General features: G+C 45.9%; 1 protein-coding gene across 4 annotated transcripts in view; it reads right to left on the bottom strand.

Annotated features, from left to right (window-relative positions):
* The window catches only part of ncoa3 (nuclear receptor coactivator 3), a 78615-nt gene that overhangs the window by 34950 nt on the left and 22393 nt on the right, over window positions 1-21272 (bottom strand). For all 4 annotated transcript variants that reach the window (XM_063215548.1, XM_063215546.1, XM_063215547.1 and 1 more), the window contains exons 2-4: window positions 14914-15019; window positions 9913-9961; window positions 3850-3954 (exon numbers count right to left, since the gene is read on the bottom strand). In XM_063215548.1, the coding sequence (XP_063071618.1) occupies window positions 3850-3935 (86 nt within the window). In that variant the 5' untranslated portion in view covers window positions 3936-3954; window positions 9913-9961; window positions 14914-15019. The remainder of the gene's footprint in view (window positions 1-3849; window positions 3955-9912; window positions 9962-14913; window positions 15020-21272) is intronic.

Raw genomic sequence — 21272 nt, forward strand, 5'->3', positions numbered from 1 at the left:
TGAGATGGGACCATATTTTGTATTTTTTGGGGGGATTTTCAAGCTTAATTTTTTATTTTATTTACATGAGATAGGACAGTGAAGGTAGTGACAGGAAGCGAGTTGGGGGAGAGAGACGGGGAAGGGTCTGCAAAGTGCCCGGGGCCGAATTGAATCCTGGTCGGATGCATAGTAGACGAGTGCCCTCCCGTTAGCGCCACGGTAGGGCAGAGATAGGACAGTTTGAGGGGCGACAGGAGACAAGTGGGGAGAGAGCGAGAGAGAGAGAGAGATGGGGAAGGATCGGCAAAGGACCAAAGGCCGGAATCCAACACGGGTCGCCGGTGTAATGGTATGATGTCTTAGTTCAAGGATTCTTAACCATAGGGCCGCGGCCCAGCTCAGAAACTTGAGGGCTGCGGAAAAGTTAGGCTGTGCAAGATGCTGAAGACAGCGTGCGTCTTTTTTATTATAGCGCAGTTCTGCCGCTTAAATGACCACGCACCGCTGTTTTTTATAGTGGAAGACGCAACGTCAAAGACAAGACGGCAATACACTCAACAGTACACGAATGGAGAAGGAGAAATTACCAAGCAGTGTGAAGTGTATTTCCCGGCGTCTTCTCTCCTCACGTTCAGTTACAAAATAAGCGATTGAAACGTTACTCAAAACGATTCTGTTTACTGACTAAGCAAACCCTTTATCATTGTGTACCTCAAAATATTTATTTATTTAAAGAATGTTGCACTATATTAGGAGGCTACAAAGCTTTCCGTTTTTGACACCCTGCATAAGGCTGAGGGATTTCTGTTCTTCTGCCATTGCATCTGCACATCACCAGGTAAAACCGTCTTGAATGAGCAGATTCATCACAAATCGCAAACAAACAGCTGTCACAAATGTCAGAGAAGCAGTCAAATGCACGAATGGCTCTGGCCTGATGCCCTGTGAGTGGATTGGGTTTATCATTGAATATAGAAGAGTGAGCTCAATTAATACAGTTTTTCCAAAGTATCACGTTATTATCGCGTTAACTCAACTCCTTTTTAACGGCGATCATTTTTTTTATCGCGAGATTAACGCTAGATGTGACCCTGGGGCTGTTCCAATGTTCGTACTTTCCGCCCTTCCCGCACTTTGGGTACGCAGGGCGCTACCATTTCTAATCGCGGCGATGAAGTGTACTGTAAACTACCCGGATAACGCCCTCAAACCGGGCGTTTTTTGAAGTGTGGAGTTATGTACACTTTTCGCACTCAATGACCGCCATGTTTGTTACATAGTTTCCTCTCTGGTTGAGTGTCAGATCGGCTAACTGCCAAATCTCTGTGATGACAGCATAGTTTTGATTCCAAAGACAATAGCCATGTGTATAAGAGAAAGGGCTAACTTAAAAAAAATTGTCAACATAAGGAACAGTGTCTTCCGTGATGAATTGTTTATTGGCGGTTGGTAAACTCTGATGACACGCGACAACCGTCATTTCCGTGAAGTGTATCAGACAGAACGTGAATTGGACCTGCGCTTCACCCTCAAATTTAGTCGTTAAGTTGAGGGTGGAAAGTGCACTGTATCACAGTACACAGTGCAGAGTGTGGAGAATGGAACACGCTCCCTGTGAAGTTTTTTTCATAAATTGCTGGTTGCAGCAATACCTTAACTACAATTCCCAGCATGCACGGTTACAGTAGACAGTAGCAGAGCCTCATGCGTGCCCCACTGCTCCTCCCCCTCCCCTTCCCCTTGTCAAAGAAAGTTGTCTCTCCCTACTCGGGAGCTTTCAGTCTGCGGTGAGTGAGGTAGACAACATGTGAATAAATGATTCACAAAGCTCTCTATGCCTCGTTTTTGAAAGCTATGGACTAACTGTTGTAAACAATGTGCTGAAGGACTTGATTGGTTGAACAATAGCTGCAGCTAGCTGTTAACACTGTTGATCTCTGCTGGCCGCTAACTAGTGCTATTCCTAACACTAACTATTTTATAAACAATGCATACTTTTAAACCCCGAAATAGTTTGTGTTGAATCCTAAGTCCATTTTAAGACCACAAACAAAGTTTTAAGCAACTTCAAGAGTTATCAATGGCTGTTGCATATGATCAACATAGCATCAAATGTGCCGTTTCCTTGTTGACAAAAAGAGATGTCGTCACAGCCCCTTCCTAGAAAATCTGTAGTGTCGTCTCCTCCCTGCTGCGTCCCACTACTTCTCATTATGAATGTCAGAGCGGTCATAAGTAGGCAAACGTTCTAGCTTTGTGTTATCCCAGTGTTATCCCCAGGCTTATTGGTTTTCTCACTAAGAAATACATCTGTATGAATGTAGTAGTCTGCATAGGTTATCAGATGTCATTTAGTCTAAAAAAAAATGCCAAGGAGACCAAGGCACAATCCCACTTCTCCAGGAAAATGTAGCCCTGCTGTATGAGGCACATTTTCTCTCCTGTTGTGTGTGTGTGTGTGTGTGTGTGTGTGTGTGTGTGTGTGTGTGCGCGCGCGCGTGTGTGTGTGTGTGTTTTTCTGCAAAGGCCAATTGATTTTTTTATTATTATTATTTTCTCCCTTATTTGTTTAATATCATATGCCATTAGGGCAGATGTCAGTGTCTAACACTCATTGTTTACAAACCTAGCAAATCTCAATTTCTTTTTGGCCTGCAAAGTACAGCGATAGAAGTATTACAATGATTTCCTATGAGACATAATTATGCGATAAAAATGTGAGTAATCGCGAGTTAACTATGACATTTACGCGATTAATCACGATTAAATATTTTAATCGATTGACAGCACTAATACAGATATGGGCCTCAACGTCAAAAAGGTTAAGAATCCCTGTCTTAGTTCACTGCGATCCCACGCCCCCGCATGAGGCTATTGTTTAGGTGGGCATCTACATTGAAAAGCCCCTAGACAGACATGAAAAACCCAACAATGTTACAACGGAGTGGATGATGTGTATGGCTGCCATGTGTGCGTGGGTGTGGGAGATCTGTATGTGCTTGTGTAGGTGTGTGTTGTTGTTGGGTCACATGAATGTATGGGACTTTTGAGTACTTTTCAAATCTCCTTGATCTTAATTACTTACAGTTTAACCGAACAAGGACTGCTCAATTTTGTTGTATTTGCTACAATAACAAATAAAAAGACATTCTGATTATGTTCTGGCGGTGGGCAAATCAGTCTCGACCGGTTTTGCTCTTGTGTGTGCAGGTGGATTGGTAAGAGACTGCAAATGTGTCCAGGTGTATTCGGGCAGTCTAATGAGAGCATTTCAAACTTACCCTCGCCTATACACTCTGAATTATGTAGATTTCCTTGATTTTATATGGTCTAATATTACAGTTAAGACTCACTTGAGTCATGAAACAGTCAACGTTTAATGTCATGCACTTGCACCAGCGGGCAGTTGGCAAGGCGACACTCGACCAAGCCCTTTTTGACGTCAGCTCTGCGTGTGTGTGTGTGTGTGTGTGTGTGTGTGTGTGTGTGTGTGTGTGTGTGTGTGTGTGTGTGTGTGTGTGTGTGTGTGTGTGTACATCGCTGTTCAGGTTTGTTTGTCGTCAGACTGGTTTGCACCGCATTACTAAGCACTGATGAATACACTTATGAAGAATACCTGTTCAGAGCAGGTAATGAGTCACTACGGCAGATTTAGCACGTGAGGCTTGTTTTGTACGCAGTTGAAAACAGGAAAAAAAAAAACAAGTTTGGAATTGCGAGGAGAGTGTCATCGAATGATCAAAAGGTTGGATGCTGCGTCACTGAAGAAGATTCATGAAAACGTGACTGCGACAAAAATGTAGACACATACGGATAAACATAGATGTGCACACATACACAAACACATCCAAATACACGTGCGCGTACCCGAGTCCTGGTGTGTCACATGTGGAAAGCTTGCGTTTCCGGTCTGAGCACAGAGGCTCCAAAGCATTCTCTCCCACGCCGCTCATCTTCAACGCATATCAGCACCTGAGAGAGAGGACACACACAACAAGCAGCTCAAAACACATGAAGCATCACTAAAAAGACACACACACACCACTAAAAATGCACGCACGCATGCACACACGCTAGGGGTGGGTATTGGCAAGGGGTTCACGATTTGATGCGCATCACAATTCAAATGCTGCGATGCGATGCTATTACGATACATTGCGATATTTACTTCATAAATTTTCTTCAAATATAAATAAAACCATAATAGTTTATACGTACAATAGGTTGTGAAAGGCTAATAATTAAGTTTTAAAATAATAATGATTATGATTTGAAGAACTATCACATCATATAGTTGTTTTCTGGACTAAAGGGTAACGGAACTTTGAAAGGACACATCATGATACTGCACCCTTGCATTGCGATTCAGTATCGTGGCCGCGTCATACCCGTCAACCATCCCTAATTTGCCGGGAAACTCCCTAATTTTGACTCATTTCCCGATTTCACATTTTTTCCCGGAAAAATCCCGGATTTTTCACATTATCAAAAAACACAGTCGGTCCAGTAGGCTACTACACACGGCCCTGTCCGACGAGCCACCCCCTCTTGAAGAGAGAGACAGAGGGTCTTGCTTATCAAGCTACCCGTCAGAAGATTGTATGCCAGATGCCACCAAGAATTGAAGTTCCTTGAAAATAAGAGCTGTCTGTCACCCTTGAGCTCCGTAGTTTTCTAGCGCTTGTGCGGCCACTCTTTTCCTCAGAAACCGCCAGTGCATGCAACGCATAAAACAGCCTCGGAACAGCGAATCATGCGATTAACCTAATCACAACCTGTAGGCTACCAGCACGAAGTTTTGCACGAACAGACAACTTATGCGACAAAACAACAAGAAGAAACTCATTGCGCTCATTTCATTGTTTTGTTTTCATTACATTGTTTTTCCATGCTGTAAAACGTGTTCTGAGGGATTTTAGACAGGACTGTCTTTACACGCGCGCTGTTGTGAAAAGCGGATAGAACGCACCGTCCGATCCGTCTCTGTCATCCCGTTGACTGGGAAAATTTCTAACGGACAAATTCTGACAGATTTTGGCTTAAAATATGGGAATTTTCTCGGATTTTGGGAGCTCAAAGTTGACAGGTATGGACAGCGTATCACGATGAATCATGATACAGAACACACACACCTCATGGGGCAGATCCATTCTCAAACTCTCCTAATGAACCTCCTTGTTTATGTGCAATGTGCATGTGCTGTGTGTGCATGTGCAATAGACTCTGTACATGCATTTATGCACATGCGTTTGGACAGATTCCACACACTGAACGACCGATAGCAGGAAGTCAACTTTTAAACAATTTCTACCAAAACCTACGATGCCAAATATTGGAAAATACAATTGAGGAAAGAGCACAAATGTCAGGAACAGTGTGTGTACTAGCTTCCTCCATTGACCATATAAGCCACCCTTTTAATAACCAAGGGATCCGATTCGCTTTCCCATTTCTCAGCCAAACAACTATTTGTTTTGTTTTGAGGGAGCGCAAACTCGTTCCTTTCTGTTTGAACAATGACACATCAATCTAGCCTGTGTGATTTACTAAACACTGCATACTTGCCTGATGAAAGAGGCACTTCAGAGCACACAGCTGAGGCTTTGGGCATAAACTATGGAGTCAGTGTGCCTTGTTTTTAACCAACCATGAGTTCAAAATGAGTTCATAGAACTGAAATGCTTTCCCTCATGGCATGGAATGAGAGCAACCAAGCGCTAAAAATAGAACAATAACTATTTAACGTAATAAGACTTTGATAAACCCCACCAGTGAAAACCTATAATGGCTTAGCGGTTTCACTGTGGTGGTTTCGCTCATCATCATCCTCATCATAATCATCGTTCTCATCATCATCATCATCATCATCATCATCATCATCACATCATCATCTTGCCCTTCTTATTGGAGGCTTACATGGGGCTCATCTCGGTAGCATCACCTATCGATTAGATTGAGGGTGCACTGCGCGCACGCACACACATGCACAATTGTGCATCTAGCAAGCATGAGTGCAAAAGGTTGTACATGGAGCCCCATCCTGTGATGACGCCACAGTTTGTACAGGCAACCACCAATGCGTCAAAGCCAGCCAGCCAGCCAGCGTAGTGTAGTGGTGCCTTCAGAGTCCAACAGAAACACTCCCCTCCCCTCCGCTCGCGCACCACAATCTCCCTTCATCTCCTAATCTCATTACTCTCCAGCGTCTCTATGCACGCTGACCACAGCTCCCTCCCCTTCTTCCATCCCCCCCTCTCTCTCTCCTTTTCCTTCTCTCTCTCATCCCCTCTGTTCTGTCCCTCTCTCATTCTCTGTCTCCATCTCTCTCTCGCTCATTCCCCCTCTCTTCTCTGTCTCATCATCCTTCTCTACCTCCAGTCTCTCTCCCACCCTCTCTCTCTCCTTTTCTTTCTTTCTCTCTCTCTCTCTCTCTCTCATCCCTCTGTCCCCCTCTCATTCTCTGTCTCCGTCTCTCTCTCGCTCATTCCCCCCTCTCCTTCTCTCTGTCTCGCTCTCCTTCTCTACCTCCATCAGTCTCTCTCCCACCCTCTCTCTCTCCCTCCCGCTGCCTATCTGTCAGATACCCTCCCCTCCCCCACTCTGCTTTCCTCTCTGCCTCTATTTCCAGCATTTTCCCCCCACTGACAGCGCCACTCTGTCTTGTCTCGAAAACCCTCCTCTCTGCTTTCATGCCCCTGCCTTCTCGCGTCTTTCCCTCTTCTCTCTGTGTCTCCCTCTCTCTATTTCTTGCCTCCCTCTCTCTTTCTATCGCTCTCTCTCTTTCTCTCTCTCTCTCTCCATCCCCCCTCCTCTTTTTCTCATCCCTTCCCTAATCCCCCTTTCCTCTTTTACTCGATGACCACGTCCCGCTGGTTGGTGTGGCTTTGCGTCTCGGCCTTGCCCCGCGAATGACCCCACGTCAGGAGTTCAATTCAGGGGAAGCAGGCAGAGCCTGGCCGACCGACCGAAGGAACCGACGGCGCTGTGCTACTCTTGGCTCTGCTCACGTGCATAGCTAGCCCCTCCCACCTTCCTCCCCCCCCATCCCCTTCTCTAGCTCTGCTTCCATCCGACCGACACGTTCACATGTTTGGAACAGCATGTATGGAAATGAATGAAGTGAAAAGGCAAAAAAGATGCAGCTGTGGAGTGCGAGAGTGAGTGAGTGTTTGTGCCTGTTGTTGCTGAATACATGCGGAATCAGACTGAATTGATACTCAACGATATTGCAAATATCACTGAAAATAATGTGACCAAATGGGAAACAATCTAGCTTCCCATCACCATATATACACCCCTATTACACATAAAAACGTAAAATGTAAATAAACAAACTTTAACATAATATGTAGTCAGTGTCCTAAGTGTGTAATAATCCCTAAACAGTGTGGCATGACACGGTGGTATCCCACGCTGAATATATAGATGAAGAAACCAGAAACACACACAGGCACCGAGGTCATTTTCACTAGATCTGATTGCAACACTATTGAAATCACATTTAAAAGATGTCAAGACCATTATGAATCATTTTTTCACTTTAATTTTTTGTTGCCATTGTCAATGGAAGGGAAAGGAAATGCGATTTCAATATCATTACGAAACAAAAACAGACCAACAAATCACACCTCCAAATCAAACATGGCACAGCCAATGGCTGCATTCAAAACAAGCAGGAAAACTGCCTCAGCAGACTCCCTGCCGTCGTGCTGTAGTACAAATAAATAACAGCCCTGACCCTTCATCAGGTGCACTGCGCACACCACACAGTGTCCGCACAGACAAAAAAAAACACATATTGAAATAAGTGGGTCACAAGAATCAATGCTGAAGCTATGGGTTCACTCACAGTTGGTCAATAGTATCAGCCAAGCAGTTTTGGCAGCGTAGAGCAGAACCAATAAACATGTCACTTAACGCCATAACCATTCTAAAAATAAAAAAACCTACGATAGAATTGTTGTAGTGTCAAATTCTTTCCTTGCAACTTGTGTGTAAACTGTGAAGCATGGAGGTTATGAGGCTGTTCTGTGCAATAGCACCGGAATACTTCCACTACACAAACTGAGTGGCAGTCATGGGTAAGCGGTTATGGCGTCAGACTTGTAGCCCAAGGGTTGCTGGTTCGACTCCTGACCCACCAGGTTGGTGGCGGGAGTAATTATGCAGTGCTCTCCCCCATCCTCCTCCAAGACTGAAGTACCCTAAGCATGGTACCATCCCGCCTCACTGCTTTCTTGGTGCGCAATTGGGGGCTGCCCCCTTGCACGGGTGAGGCATGAATGCAATTTCGTTGAGTGCAGTGTGCAGTGAACACTTGTGTTCTGTGGAGGGCTGTGTCACAATGACAATGTGAGTTGGAGTTACGGAATCGGGAGTTATTGGCCCAGTCTTGCACTTTAATGTCTGCACTGTGTATTTCTGTCTTTGCATGAGGTACATTTCAATTTCCCTGTACGACTTGTGCATGTCACCTGACTCTCACCAGACCCTCAATCATTTCCGATCAGCTTCGTGTGCTTACACGAGGATCTTGAGGATGTTCAGAGGCGTCCAGGTCCCGAACCAAAACGCAGCCAAACCAATCAGTATCACAGGGTTTTCAGATATGTTACGCAGTCAAAGTTTAAACGTAGTGGGAAAAATGAGTGAGTTTATGCAAGCATTCTTGTCTGAAACAGCTGTCGTATTTCACTCGTTGACAATGATTCCGCTATTCTGCATTTTCAAGTCTATGAGCAGTTAAAGTAGCACCTTGTTAAAAAATGTCAGAAGGGTAGTTTCTCCAATCAAAGACTTTGATAAAACCACGCTTTTGCAGACCTAAGCATATGGCATAATAGTTCAAGATGAGTGTTCGAGGAGCAAGGCGGAACCCGTTCAAGAGTCAGGTTTGTGCATATGAAGAGACTGACAATAAAGCCGACTTGACTTGTTGTACTTAAAGGTGCACATTGGAAACACTGTCTACATACCCTTTTATGCCACTGAAAGTAATGACACACTGAAACCGAAAACCACCTGAATTTCCTGCAGTAGAGATACACACAGTGGGCTCCAGGACTCATTGAAGCAGTTTTTGCACTACTTGAAAGTATAGACCACTTATAGTTTAGGAAGCTTCAGGACTTCCAAGTGTTTTCAGTGCATCGCAAGAGTAAATGTGGGGTATGCAGCTGAAGCTCTGTACAGTGTGTGTGTGTACATACTGCAAGCAAATCCAGTGTGCAGGGCAAGTGATTTCCGCGTGGCGCAACCAACTTCAGTGTGAGTAGATTCTGAGTGTGATGGCAGGAAATTCAGTGCGTTGGCATATCAGTAGCAGTGGGGGCACACTTGCATAGTGCATGTGACAGTGCGTCAGTCCATACTAGCATAAATACAGGCAGAATGAAGTTTCTGTGTATAGTGTACAAATGTTATTACGCTATGTGGCCCACTCATTAGAAAAAGGTAAGGAATTGTGGCATTAAAATGCAATTCGGCCCATACCCACCACACACAGGCATGCTCACACACAGGCTCGCGCTCTCTCGCTCTCTCTCTCTCGCTCTCTCTCTCTCGCTCTCTCTCTCTCGCTCTCTCTCTCTCGCTCTCTCTCTCTCGCTCTCTCTCTCTCGCTCTCTCTCTCTCGCTCTCTCTCTCTCTCTCTCTCTCGCTCTCTCTCTCTCTCGCTCTCTCTCTCGCTCTCTCGCTCTCACACACGCACACGCACTCTCTCTCTCTCTCTCACACAAACATGCGCACGCGCGCACACACACACACTCTCACACACACACTCTCACACACACACTCTCACACACACACACAGGCACGCTCTCTCGCTCACACAGGCATTCTCTCTCACACACACGCACGCACGCACTCTTTCCTGTTCTCTAACTTTCTATTTGATCGGTCCTTGGTTTCCCGGTTACTGGGGATACTCACCTCTGCAGTTGTGAAGAATGGTGACATGAACTTCTGTGAGCTTCACATCCTGAAAGAAACAGGATGTCAGTTTGGCAGGGAAGTCAGACAGACAAACAACTAATAAAGTGCTGCCTGCACTGAAATTTGCAAACAACTAGTGCGCAATATAAGAATTCCCTTTTAAATATATTCACTATTACATATATACTGTAAATATTTAAGCGACCAAAAAAACAACAACACACAGCAACACACTGCTTCGCATTATTCAAAGATAATCATTTCTGTAAGCCCATTATTAACTGACCAATGCCATTTATATTCTCATTGCCACACACACGCGCTCACCCTCCCTCTCGCTCTCGGACTCTCTCTCCCTGTCTGTCCACCTGACTCACTCCCTTCCCTCTCTCTGACTCTCTCTCCCTCTCGCTCTCTCTGACTCTCTCACTCTCTCTGACTCTCTCACTCTCTCACTCTCTCTGTCCAACTGACTCTCACTCTCCCTCACTCACTCACTCTCTCACTCTCTCTCTCCCTCCCTCTCTCCCTCCCTCCCTCTCGCTCTCTCAACAAGGCTCTGCTTCAACACCGAGTCTGAGTAAACAGGCTTGTTGTGGACCCAGAGGCGGCCTTTGCCAAGACACTGCCACTCCGAAAGCAGCTGACGGGGCAATCCACAGCCTACAACATAATGAACTAACAGGAGCACAGGAGCTTCTTTGCTCAGCAGCCCTTTAATGACTCGGGGAGCACTGATTTACATTTGGGGGTTTAAGGCAGGGGTGGGGAACCTTTTTCCATTCGAGGGGCCACTTCAAATTACTCAGAGGGCCGTTGTTCTGTCCAGATATGTTGCCTCGTCGAGATGAGCGACCGGTAGCCTTACTCGATAGTGGTGTTCTATCGATTTGCGCTGCCTCATCTAAATGAGCGACCTTGATTTTCCGTGGAAGACGTTTCAATCGGCCACGGTCCACGTAGGACTGTTGTAGCTCTTTGAGTGCCATGGACTTGAAAACGAGTCTTTTCAGAATGTGTGGCACAGTGCCAAAGACTTGATATCAAGTCATTTGCGTTTTTTATGGGGGTGGGGCCTAACACGTTGATCTGGTATGTTTGTTGTTCACATGGACAGAGAACTAAATTTGTTATGGCTCCTGAAAAAACACTCAAATGTTGAAAAAAAGCCTGGCAACCCCCCGGTCTGAATTTGAAAATGGCTGGCACTCAATGAGTTAATAACCATTAGGCCTACTTTATTTATTTCACTGAAAGGGGTGTGCAATTGTTCGTGCGGAGTTTAATAAGAACGTGCTGCTGCTGACCACTAAATAAACCGCGAGCCTCTCGTTTGAGCAAGTTAAGAAACGTGCCATATGAGAGAGACTGAGCTGAGTTTGCGCAAATACAGGACTGGAGAAAGTGTTTGGGATCAGGGCCTGGCTACGGGTTGTTTAATTCAGCCATTTGCTGTTGATTTGGTTTCAATGCGACGTGGGCCTGTCTCGCAAGGCAACATTGGCATATGAAATTAGCCTGCGGTTTAGCATGAGGAAACATCTCTGCTGCACGGTACGGCACACGTCTTGCCACCAAATTCAGAAGCATTATGCCGTGTACAGACCAAGAGCGAACTACGCTGCCTGGTAGCGTGGGTAGCAGAAGAAGTTTCGCCTTGAATTCGCTGTATTCGCTGCAGACGCAGCATTGACATGTTTGATTCAGCTAATCACATAACGGCTCTGGCTTGACAGCCTGGGACATTCGGAGATATGAACGTTCCGATTGATTTTCGCCGAACAGCGTCAGAGCGAATTCGCCTGCGATTAGATTTAGTTTAATCTTCAAAATTCGTTCTGGTCGCGCAAGAAGCTTCGCTCCTGGCGAATTCGCTTTGGTAGCCCAGGTCGCGTGCCCTCCATAGAGAAATAATGACTTCCGTCGCTTCATTTGCTCCGTTCGCTCTTGGTCTGTACACGGCATTAGAACATGTCGGTCAGTTTTCTTTGCCTTAAAGTGATACTGCTCCATTTTTTGGAAATAATATAATTTCACATCCCTCCTCAAGTTCAAGGATTGAGTTTTACCGTTCTCCTCCTGTACTTCCAGCTGTTCCCTTAGTCTGGTAATGCTAGTTCTAGTTCTATGCTAGCAATCATTGAATATTGCGGGACCAGTTGGTAATAGCTGGTCCCATACCATTCAAATATTTATATGGAGGTAAACTTTGTGCTGCCAAACTCCAAGAACAGCCAGAAGTAAAGAAGAAAGGTAAAGCTCATCATTTAGGACAAGGGAAGGTGGAAAATTATACAATTTCCAGGAATGGCGTGGCGTCGCAGTATCACGTTTAGAACATGAAAGGGGAGTGCCTCGGTTTCTCCTCTTTCTTTTAACGTGTCAAAAGTATTCATACATGTATGACATACTTTGGCCTCAGACGAGGGTGTTGTGCATTATTGCAATGCACTGAATTAAAGCTGCATTCTTCTGGCAGACATATTCAATCTTTCATAAAGACTCTGATCTCACAAAAAAATCCATTGAAAAAAGAAAGGATAAACAAAAATCAAAACGAGTTTCATGCTTGCATTGACAATCAATAGTAAGAGCGTCTTCTTTATTTACATTCTGCTCTCCCTCTAGAGTGCCTCCAAGCTTCCCCTCAGCCACAATTATGGCTCCCATAACCCCTAATCAACCCCTGAGGCCCTAGGAGAGAGATCTGACGCTGACCACTACACACTGCAGCCTAGGAGAGAAATCCAGCACTTATTTGGTTGTGGGCCCCAGGGAAGCCGACAGTGTCAGACAAAGGGGTATGTTGTCCCAAGCCCAGGGAAAAGGGGCCCGCCAGAATTGGGTTCTCATTGCATTGCATGTATGGAGCTATGGGGTGTGTGTGTGTGTGTGTGTGTGTGTGTGACTTTAGCTTTATCCTGGGCCCTGTCAAAGCTGCGAGTGGCCCTGGTGCGCCCCATCCCATCCCCACTGAGGCGCTGTCTTGGAAGACCCTGGCCAGAAAGTGAGTCACAATACCGCCGTCTTACTGGCCCTTCGTGTTGGGGAAACCCCTTTCTCTCCCTCTCCCTCTCCCTCTCTTAGGGACGCTCATCACAAAACTTTGACAAGCACAGACAGCAGCAGCACTTGTTTGAGGAAAAAAAAACCCACTCTTACAGTGTTTTATTTGTGCACACAAAAAAACAAGAGGATTAAATGTTTGTTTCCACACACTGTGTCTCCATTACTTCGCCAAAAACTGGCAGGTGATGCCGGAAGCCACGCTGCACTGTGCAGATAAACCTGGGGCTTGCGGACAGCTCAGTTTGCTCATAAGTCAAGAGTTGTTCTATGTAACACGAGCTGGGTGTGCAAGTTGAGGCTAAACGCCAACATTTATGAGAGATTGGGTTTTTTTGTGTGTAAAAATCAGTTTTTGGCCAGAGGAGCCAAGGCCTCTCTGCAGCAACCTGAGTGAACCATGACCGCTGATTGTTAAGTGTTCGTGACGGGCAATCGACCGGCCGCGCCTGCCAATCGAGAAGGTGTGCATGTGTGTACATGCGTGTGTGTGCGTGCATGTTTGTGCGCCCGGCTGCGCCTGCCAATCGAGAAGGTGTGCATGTGTGTACATGCGTGTGCGTGCGTGCATGTTTGTGCGGCTGGCCCGCCCGGCCAAAACTGGATCAGACCGACCGGGCACCGGTGCCACAGCTGGGGTGGAGTAGAGTAGAGAGCGGCCCGCTGGCCCATGCCAAGAGCATCCAGCCCTGCAGCCAGGTCCAGCTCCTAAAGCCACTTCGCAGCCCCTTCTGAAATCTCACGACGGCTCTCTACTATGTGGCCTGAGGGGTGAGGGTGATGGAGTGCCCGGTTGGACCATCAACGCTAATGCCCCTGCAGTCCATCCTTCATACTACAGCGGATGGCACCGGGCCCAGGGATGCGGTGCGGTGATCGCCCTGGGTAAATAACAGGCTTACAGCCGGGCTAGAGAGCTGGACAGGCGCCACTGCTACGGGCTTGTTTTTCAACATGCAAGGATACTGCCCCATGTTTTACACGAGACGAGACGTACACCTTATATATTTCACCTTTTTTTTTAAAAAAACATGCAGCGATCTAATGCCTTAAGTAAGAGCATTGTGGTACATTGAGGCACATTATGTTGGCTTCATGCAGTGACTTGGTCAGGGCAAAAAAAGGTCACGACCTTCCAGTACCAGAAAATAAAGGAAGCATTAAATACAAAATGGCATCCAAGACAGCTGCAGTTTGGATAGGAGTCTGTACATTATTGGCAGATAGAAAAAAACTACTACTGACTGATGTAAATGTTTGGCTGAAATGGCCAATGATCTGTGACCTGCAATTAGCTTTATCTTTTCTGTGAACACTTGCTGGGAAAAAATTTCTCGATTTAATTAAGACACTTATAGGTATAACTGCAGATGCAATTTCGTCGTATGAGAGCTGGTATGGATTGGGCTTTTCGTGTCACTACATTGTAAATGAGAAATAAAACGGAGGCGAGAACGATCATTGCGGGCGGAAACGCTGAAGGACGATGGCCGTTTTCAATGATTAAGTGTTGAGCAACCAGGACCAAAATGGCTATGAATTACCATCACGAGTCAAGCTAATCGGGGCAAGCTAACAAAGGCCTCACTCACCAAATATCACTCCTCGCTCCTTTTAACCGTTTAATAGAAATGTATTTCCTATAGCAGCTCCTAGACTTCTTCTGAAATATTCCAGGACAGGAAACAGTCAACCTGAGTTAATTCAGTAGCCTAAAAATGTGCAACCTTCCACCAGAAGAAAGCTGTAGAGCTCTAATAGTAATTGAAAAAAAACATTACCATTGTACTACGCTTACACAGAGCATGCAGTAACACAGTATGACTTGGTCATTGCCATTTTGGTAACAATTAATTTATAACTGGGGCCATCTTAACACGGTAACAAGTTTTGGAGAGAATGATATTGTTGTGATAAACAACTCCTACCAACCTAAATGTGTCTGGATTGTAGTCCTTCCTCGAAACCTCTCCTTGAAGAAGCAGAAGCTGGGTGTAGTCTATAGGGTGTAGGTCTGCATCCAACACAGGGCTCCAACCTGAGAAAAACACAAGCAGGTTTCAAAAGTTTTAGTGACTCATCAAAAAATGACTCCTGTGGTGTGCACAACCGTGTGTAAAGAAAAAAAAGCCGGCCCTGCCGTGGCCAAACAGTGGGGCACTCGCCTGACATGCGGCTGACCCGGGTTCGACCCGGCCCGGGTCCTTTGCCGACCCCTCCCCGTCTCTCACCCAATTCGCTTCCGGTCAACCTCTCAAACTGTCCTATCAAATTAAGATGAAAAAGACAACAAAAAAAAATCTTAAAGAAAAGAAAAAGCCTTGACAACAGAGGAATGCTACATCCAAAGAGGAGTTAAGATGTAGGCTTCTTTACTTAAAAACTAAAAACACATACAAGCATTTTTGGACAGAAGCTCTCACACTGCCTTCACATTTTTCAGTGAGTTTTACACTGGCTTGCCAACCCAGAAAATCTAGCAGATTTTATAGCAGCATTTTACGCCAAAAAACCTCCATGATGACAAATAGGGGGAAGATAACGGGTAAGGGGATTCAAACCCGACTTGGGGCACACTGTGGCTTTTGCATGGTGGTGGTGGAGTAGCCACGGATGAACACAGTGTCATGGATTTTCAGATAATCTTCATGGGAACATCGCCTTTAAAAAAAAAAAGAAAAGAAAAGAAAAAGAAAAAAAGAGGAGAGGAAAAAAAAAGAAGCAACAGGAAGCCGCAAGAGCAGGCATCCTGTTTGCACTCGCCATCCGTCCGCAAGAAGACTGTCCGCCCTGCGTCATCACTTCCTCTTCCTGGAAAAAAAGGAGCCTGTGGCCACCCAGGGACCAAGATTTACATATTTCTGTTTATCTGTATGCACTATGCACGCCCGTCCCTTTCCTCCCTGCCCTGTGTGTGTGTGTGTGTGTGTGTGTGTGTGTGGAGATTCGAACACACACACACACACACACACACACACACACACACACACACACACACACACACACACACACACACACACACACACACACACACACACACACACACACAGAGTGGACAGAGACCCTGTGCTGTGAGAGTGGCTTAATTTAGCCCTGCACTACACATCACATCACAACAGCAGTTGACTGAGCTCACAGGCAACTGTACTCCCAACCCTTTCAACAAGAAAGAGCCACACATGATGCACAGTACGGTAGCAAACCACTAATGTTGTCTCTGTTGTTCTCTGGACAAAAAATGGCTGTTTTTCATACATTTTACAAACAAACAACCATGAATAATTTACCTAAAAAAAAAGCTCCCTCACAAACGAAACGCACAAAACAAATGCAACCATAAACACACACTGGAATGACCCAGCCATAACCCTTTACTAATGGAAAAAAACACACAAATGAATGTCTTCATCAATCGTCATGTAATGTCTTCTGACAGAGGTTTTCTTCATGAAAACTCAATCTGAGCAGAGGCCAACTGGTGTGGTGTCCTTTCATGATAAAGGTTTTTGACCCTACAAATGGGGGTTGGTTGAGAGAGAGAGAGAGAGAGAGAGAGAGAGAGAGAGAGAGAGAGAGAGAGAGAGAGAGAGAGAGAGAGAGAGAGAGAGAGAGAGAGAGAGAGAGAGAGAGAGAGAGAGAGAGAGAGAGAGAGAGAGAGAGAGAGAGAGAGATTACAAACAAGCACCCTCCCCCTCTTGTGACAGAATCAACACCAGCCGCCACCTGATTGGCTGAGGCACGGCTTTCTTGCCGCCGCTCATCGATGACCAGATGCTAATTAGACCCAATTAGAGAAGCCGAATGACTAATGTGCTGTTGGCCGAAGGACGGAGGGAGAGAGGGAGGGAGGGAGAGAGGGGGAGAGATGGATAGAGCGTGGGAGAGGGAGGGGGGAAGGGAGAGGGAGAGAGGGATAGGTGGAGAGGGAGAGAGGGAGGGATGGAGAGGGAGAGTAAGAGAGGGAGAGAGGGATAGCTGGTGAGGGAGAGACAGGGGGAGGGAGAGAGAGGGAGAAAGAGAGGTAGAGGGAGAGAGGGATAGAGAGCGGGAGAGAGGGGGAGAGAGGGAAGGGCCGTCCACCTCTTCTCTTCTGAAGCTCAGCACAGCTCAGAGCTGCTCTGCTCTGCTTGCATCCCTGGCCCGTTTCCTTGGCTACGTCGCCACACGTCTTCATCTCCCAGCGTTCCCTGCTACACACCCCGCTCCCCCCCCACTCCACCCCATAGGAAGCCTGCATTCATTATTAAGGGAGTCACCACTGAGCAGAGAGGGGAGGATGTGGTAGACACACGCTCAGCCTCATTATAGTACATGGACCCATACACTCTTAACCCCCGATATGGGCTATGCAAACACACACACACATGCAAACACACACACACACACGCAAACACACAATTTCGTTTATTCATGACTCTGATGCAACACACGTTTATGTGAATGTGCTGCGGCTCACACCCAGGGTCTCAGTAACTGGCATTTCGTATTTTTTGTCTGCCTCTTCCTCTCCACACTCTCTTTCTCTCCCCATCTCTCACACACACACACGCGTGCACACACACACACGCGTGCACACACACACGCGTGCACACACACACGCGTGCACACACACTCACGCACACACACGAGCCGCGGGGACTTCTCTTTACACAGATGACTGGTAAACGCCAATGGGCTTGACATGGGCAGAGAACTGAGCTAAAGGTTCAACTGCATAATTAAACAGAGACAGACAGCCAGCGTGTGTGTGTGTGTGTGTGTGTGTGTGTGTGTGTGTGTGTGTACACTAGGAGAGCATGAGAGAGCAAATGTGTTCTTTCCCCACCCCCGCCGCCTGTTTATAAATAGCCCAGAGGCAGCAGGTAGGCCAACAAATGCAACAGAAAACTTAGTCAGAGCCCCCCCGTCTAGTTCATATCATGACTACTGCAAAATGCCAAAAGAGAATAAACAAGGCAAAAAGAAAAAAAAAACCAATAACCAACCGAAACAGAATTAACATCCAGACAGTTTCTGACCTGTCTGCCCATAAGGCATAGTGTAAACCCTGCTATACGCCAGATGTAGATTTAGGATGCTACATTTAAAAACAGAGTTGGCCTCTAGTCTAACATTTCCAAAACTTCTGCCTGGCAGATAACAGTGGACACATCTTCGTGCCTCTCCATCCCTCATGGAGGGTTTCAAATAAATATTGATGATTTAAGTGATTGTGTTGAGAAGAACAGTTTGATGTCTCGAGTGACAGCCCAATGTGGGCCTTAAGACCAGTGAGCGACTATGCACAACCAACGTGTGTCGTAGAAGGAAACAAAATGACTCATTCACACCCACAGTTGATTGGGTCATGGCACACCCCATTGACCACAAGGTCTTCTAGATCCAAAAGGACCCTGATGCCCATAGCGTGGCTTTTTCCACTACCGTGACCTTGATAAATGAGACTCTTCAAACAAGCCTAATGAAATTAGCACAACTCTCTCGAACATCAAGTGGCAAGGCACAATAGGAAAAAACAAACTGAAAAGTAAAACTGAAACTAGATGGAACATAAAAGGAAAACAATAAAATAAGCAAGCAACAAGGAAGTTGTTAAAACTGATACAAAGCATTTTTTATTCCTTATGAGATGAATGCATTTTGCTCAGGAAACTCCATGCAAGAGCACCCATCATTGTCTAATCACAGATGCTCCAATCTGACCCATTTAGAGAAGACTCCCAATTGCCACATTAGGCTACACTACAGTACACTACTAAAAAGCACTCTGTACACAGTCTACCACAACCTGCCCTACATCAACAAGGCTAGAACTGAAAACACTCAAATGCCCACGAACTCAGCTCATGTACAGCTCCAGTGTAGCTCATGGTCTTTGCACTTTGAACCAGGCACTTGCTGGACACCATTACAACCACTGCTATGATGTTTGGAAATCGCAGTAAGTTAACCGCGGCATGTGCTTCCTCATTGATGGTTCAGAGTCAGAGTGTGGATTAAGTGTTGTACTGCTGAGACTGGCAGGAATCATTACAGTTAAGCAAGGAAGTTATTGCAAAGAAGGGGTATACCACCAATTATTACATTTAATTTCATTTAAGATTATGTGTCCCGATACTTTTGTTCACCTAAAAAAATACTGTGGTATGATAAAGATAGTGATTAATCCAAAATTATTTAACACATCTTTAAGTACCGGTACCAGGACATAAAAGCGGAGATTCCAAATATTTGTTTCATTTGCATTTTTTGTTGTTGAGATTTTGACTTTATTACAGTACATACAGCAGTGTGGAGTCCCTTCATGACTACGCATGGAAATCAGACAGAGATGAATGGACAGAGGAAGGGATGGATGGCAAGAGAAAGAGAGGGACAGAGAGATTGTCAGAGAGTGAGAAAGGTGGGACAAGGAATGAGAAAGCAGGGAAAGATGGGGAGAGGGAAACAGGTAATGAGAGAGGAGGAGAAGTGTGCAGAGAGAAGAGGGGGGGAGAGAGGGAGTACAGAGACGTACAGAGACGTACAGAGAGACAGAGAGAGTACAGAGGAGGGGGTAGAGAGGGGTAGAGAGGGGTAGAGAGAGAGAGAGAGAGAGAGAGAGAGAGAGAGAGAGAGAGAGAGAGAGAGAGGGGGGTACAAATAGGAGAAGGGTACAGAGCGAGCGAGCGAGAGAGAGAGAGAGAGAGAGAGCGAGAGAGAGACAGACAGTGAGAGAGAGAGACAGAGAGAGAGAGAGTAAGAGTGAGGGGTACAGAGAGAGAGAGGTGAAAACAGAGGTGGAGGAGGAGGTGTCCCAGTCGGTTGGGGCCGAGGAGCAGAAGTGTCATTCAGGCCCAGAATAGCGAGGACATTCTAGCTGCGCCTGAAATAAAGCATGTAATCTGAGCTCTGTGAGACGGCTGCTAACACACACACACAAAGTACACACACACACAGAAAAATACACACACTGACAAACATATAGGTCATTCTCAGATGTCTCCATACACATACACTAAAAACAGCACACACACAGCCCAAATACAAACACACACGCGTCGCACGCACACTTCAAAATGGGAGATGTCAAAGCACGGAATGGAAAAAGTATGATCATACGTCATCATGCGTTTAAAATTCAGCCACTTCATCCAGGCTCAAACTAGTTGTAGTTGTACAGACTACAGTCAAATACATTCCCTCAATTCTCATATTCATAGTACACACAACTGCCAGTTTCTACTGAGGATTGAGACGATGGTAACATGTAATCTGTCTGCGTTTGCAAAGCTTATCCAATTCAAGAAGAGTCATAACTTACAGTAGCCCTGACGAATCATGACTACAGTCTATCAACATGAGCATTTTCCTGCCTTCATTCTATTATCTAATAAATTGACATACGCTCATCACTGAAAGGGTTAAAATTCAACAATAGGCCTACTCTCCCCAAGCTAGCTAAGCTACCGTGCCAACCGCATCAAGAAACATGCAGTTTACTGCTTAGCATCCTGGACCCTGAGACAACTTCTAATTTCTCAAAATCAGCTCTCTTTTAATGACAGTCTTGGGTTACAAGTCATTAGCAGCAGTTGCTGATGGTGCTTAATGGCTTTTAAAAAAGACATTAAACAATCCAGAGAGAAATTGCTGGTCCAACTTAAGGACAAGGGCCCCATGCTCGGATGCCAACACAGTGAAGAATGCGAAGATGTGTCCACCCCTCCACCACCACCACCACCACCTCAGCTCCACCACGACCCATCCTGTGTCAACCGTACATAGTAATCTTGTCTCGAGCTTTCCCAGCGAAAGGCAGAGTCTTACTGGCAGTGTTACCGTTTTAAAAAGTGAGTGGGAATGGAGTATGAGAGACAACACAGAGGGGCGAGGGGTAGGGGTGCAGAAAGACAGAGAGAGAGAGACAGAGAGAGACAGAGAGAGACAGAGAGAGAGATAGAGAGAGATAGAGAGAGATAGAGACAGAGAGAGACAGAGACAGAGAGAGAGAGAGAGAGAGAGAGAGAGAGAGAGAGAGAGAGAGAGAGAGAGAGAGAGAGAGAGAGCGAGAGAGCGAACAAGCCAGAGAGAGAGAGAGAGAACAAGCCAGAGAGAGAAAGAACAAGCCAGAGAGAGAGAGAGAGAGAGAGAGAGAGAGAGAGCGAGAGAGCGAACAAGCCAGAGAGAGAGAGAGAGAGAGAAAGAACAAGCCAGAGAGAGAGAGAGAGAGAAAGAACAAGCCAGAGAGAGAGAGAGAGAGAGAGAGAGAGAGAGAGAGAGAGAGAGAGAGAGAGAACAAGCCAGAGAGA

The sequence above is a fragment of the Engraulis encrasicolus genome, chromosome 14 (assembly GCF_034702125.1).
Source record: "Engraulis encrasicolus isolate BLACKSEA-1 chromosome 14, IST_EnEncr_1.0, whole genome shotgun sequence".
NCBI lineage: Eukaryota > Metazoa > Chordata > Actinopteri > Clupeiformes > Engraulidae > Engraulis > Engraulis encrasicolus.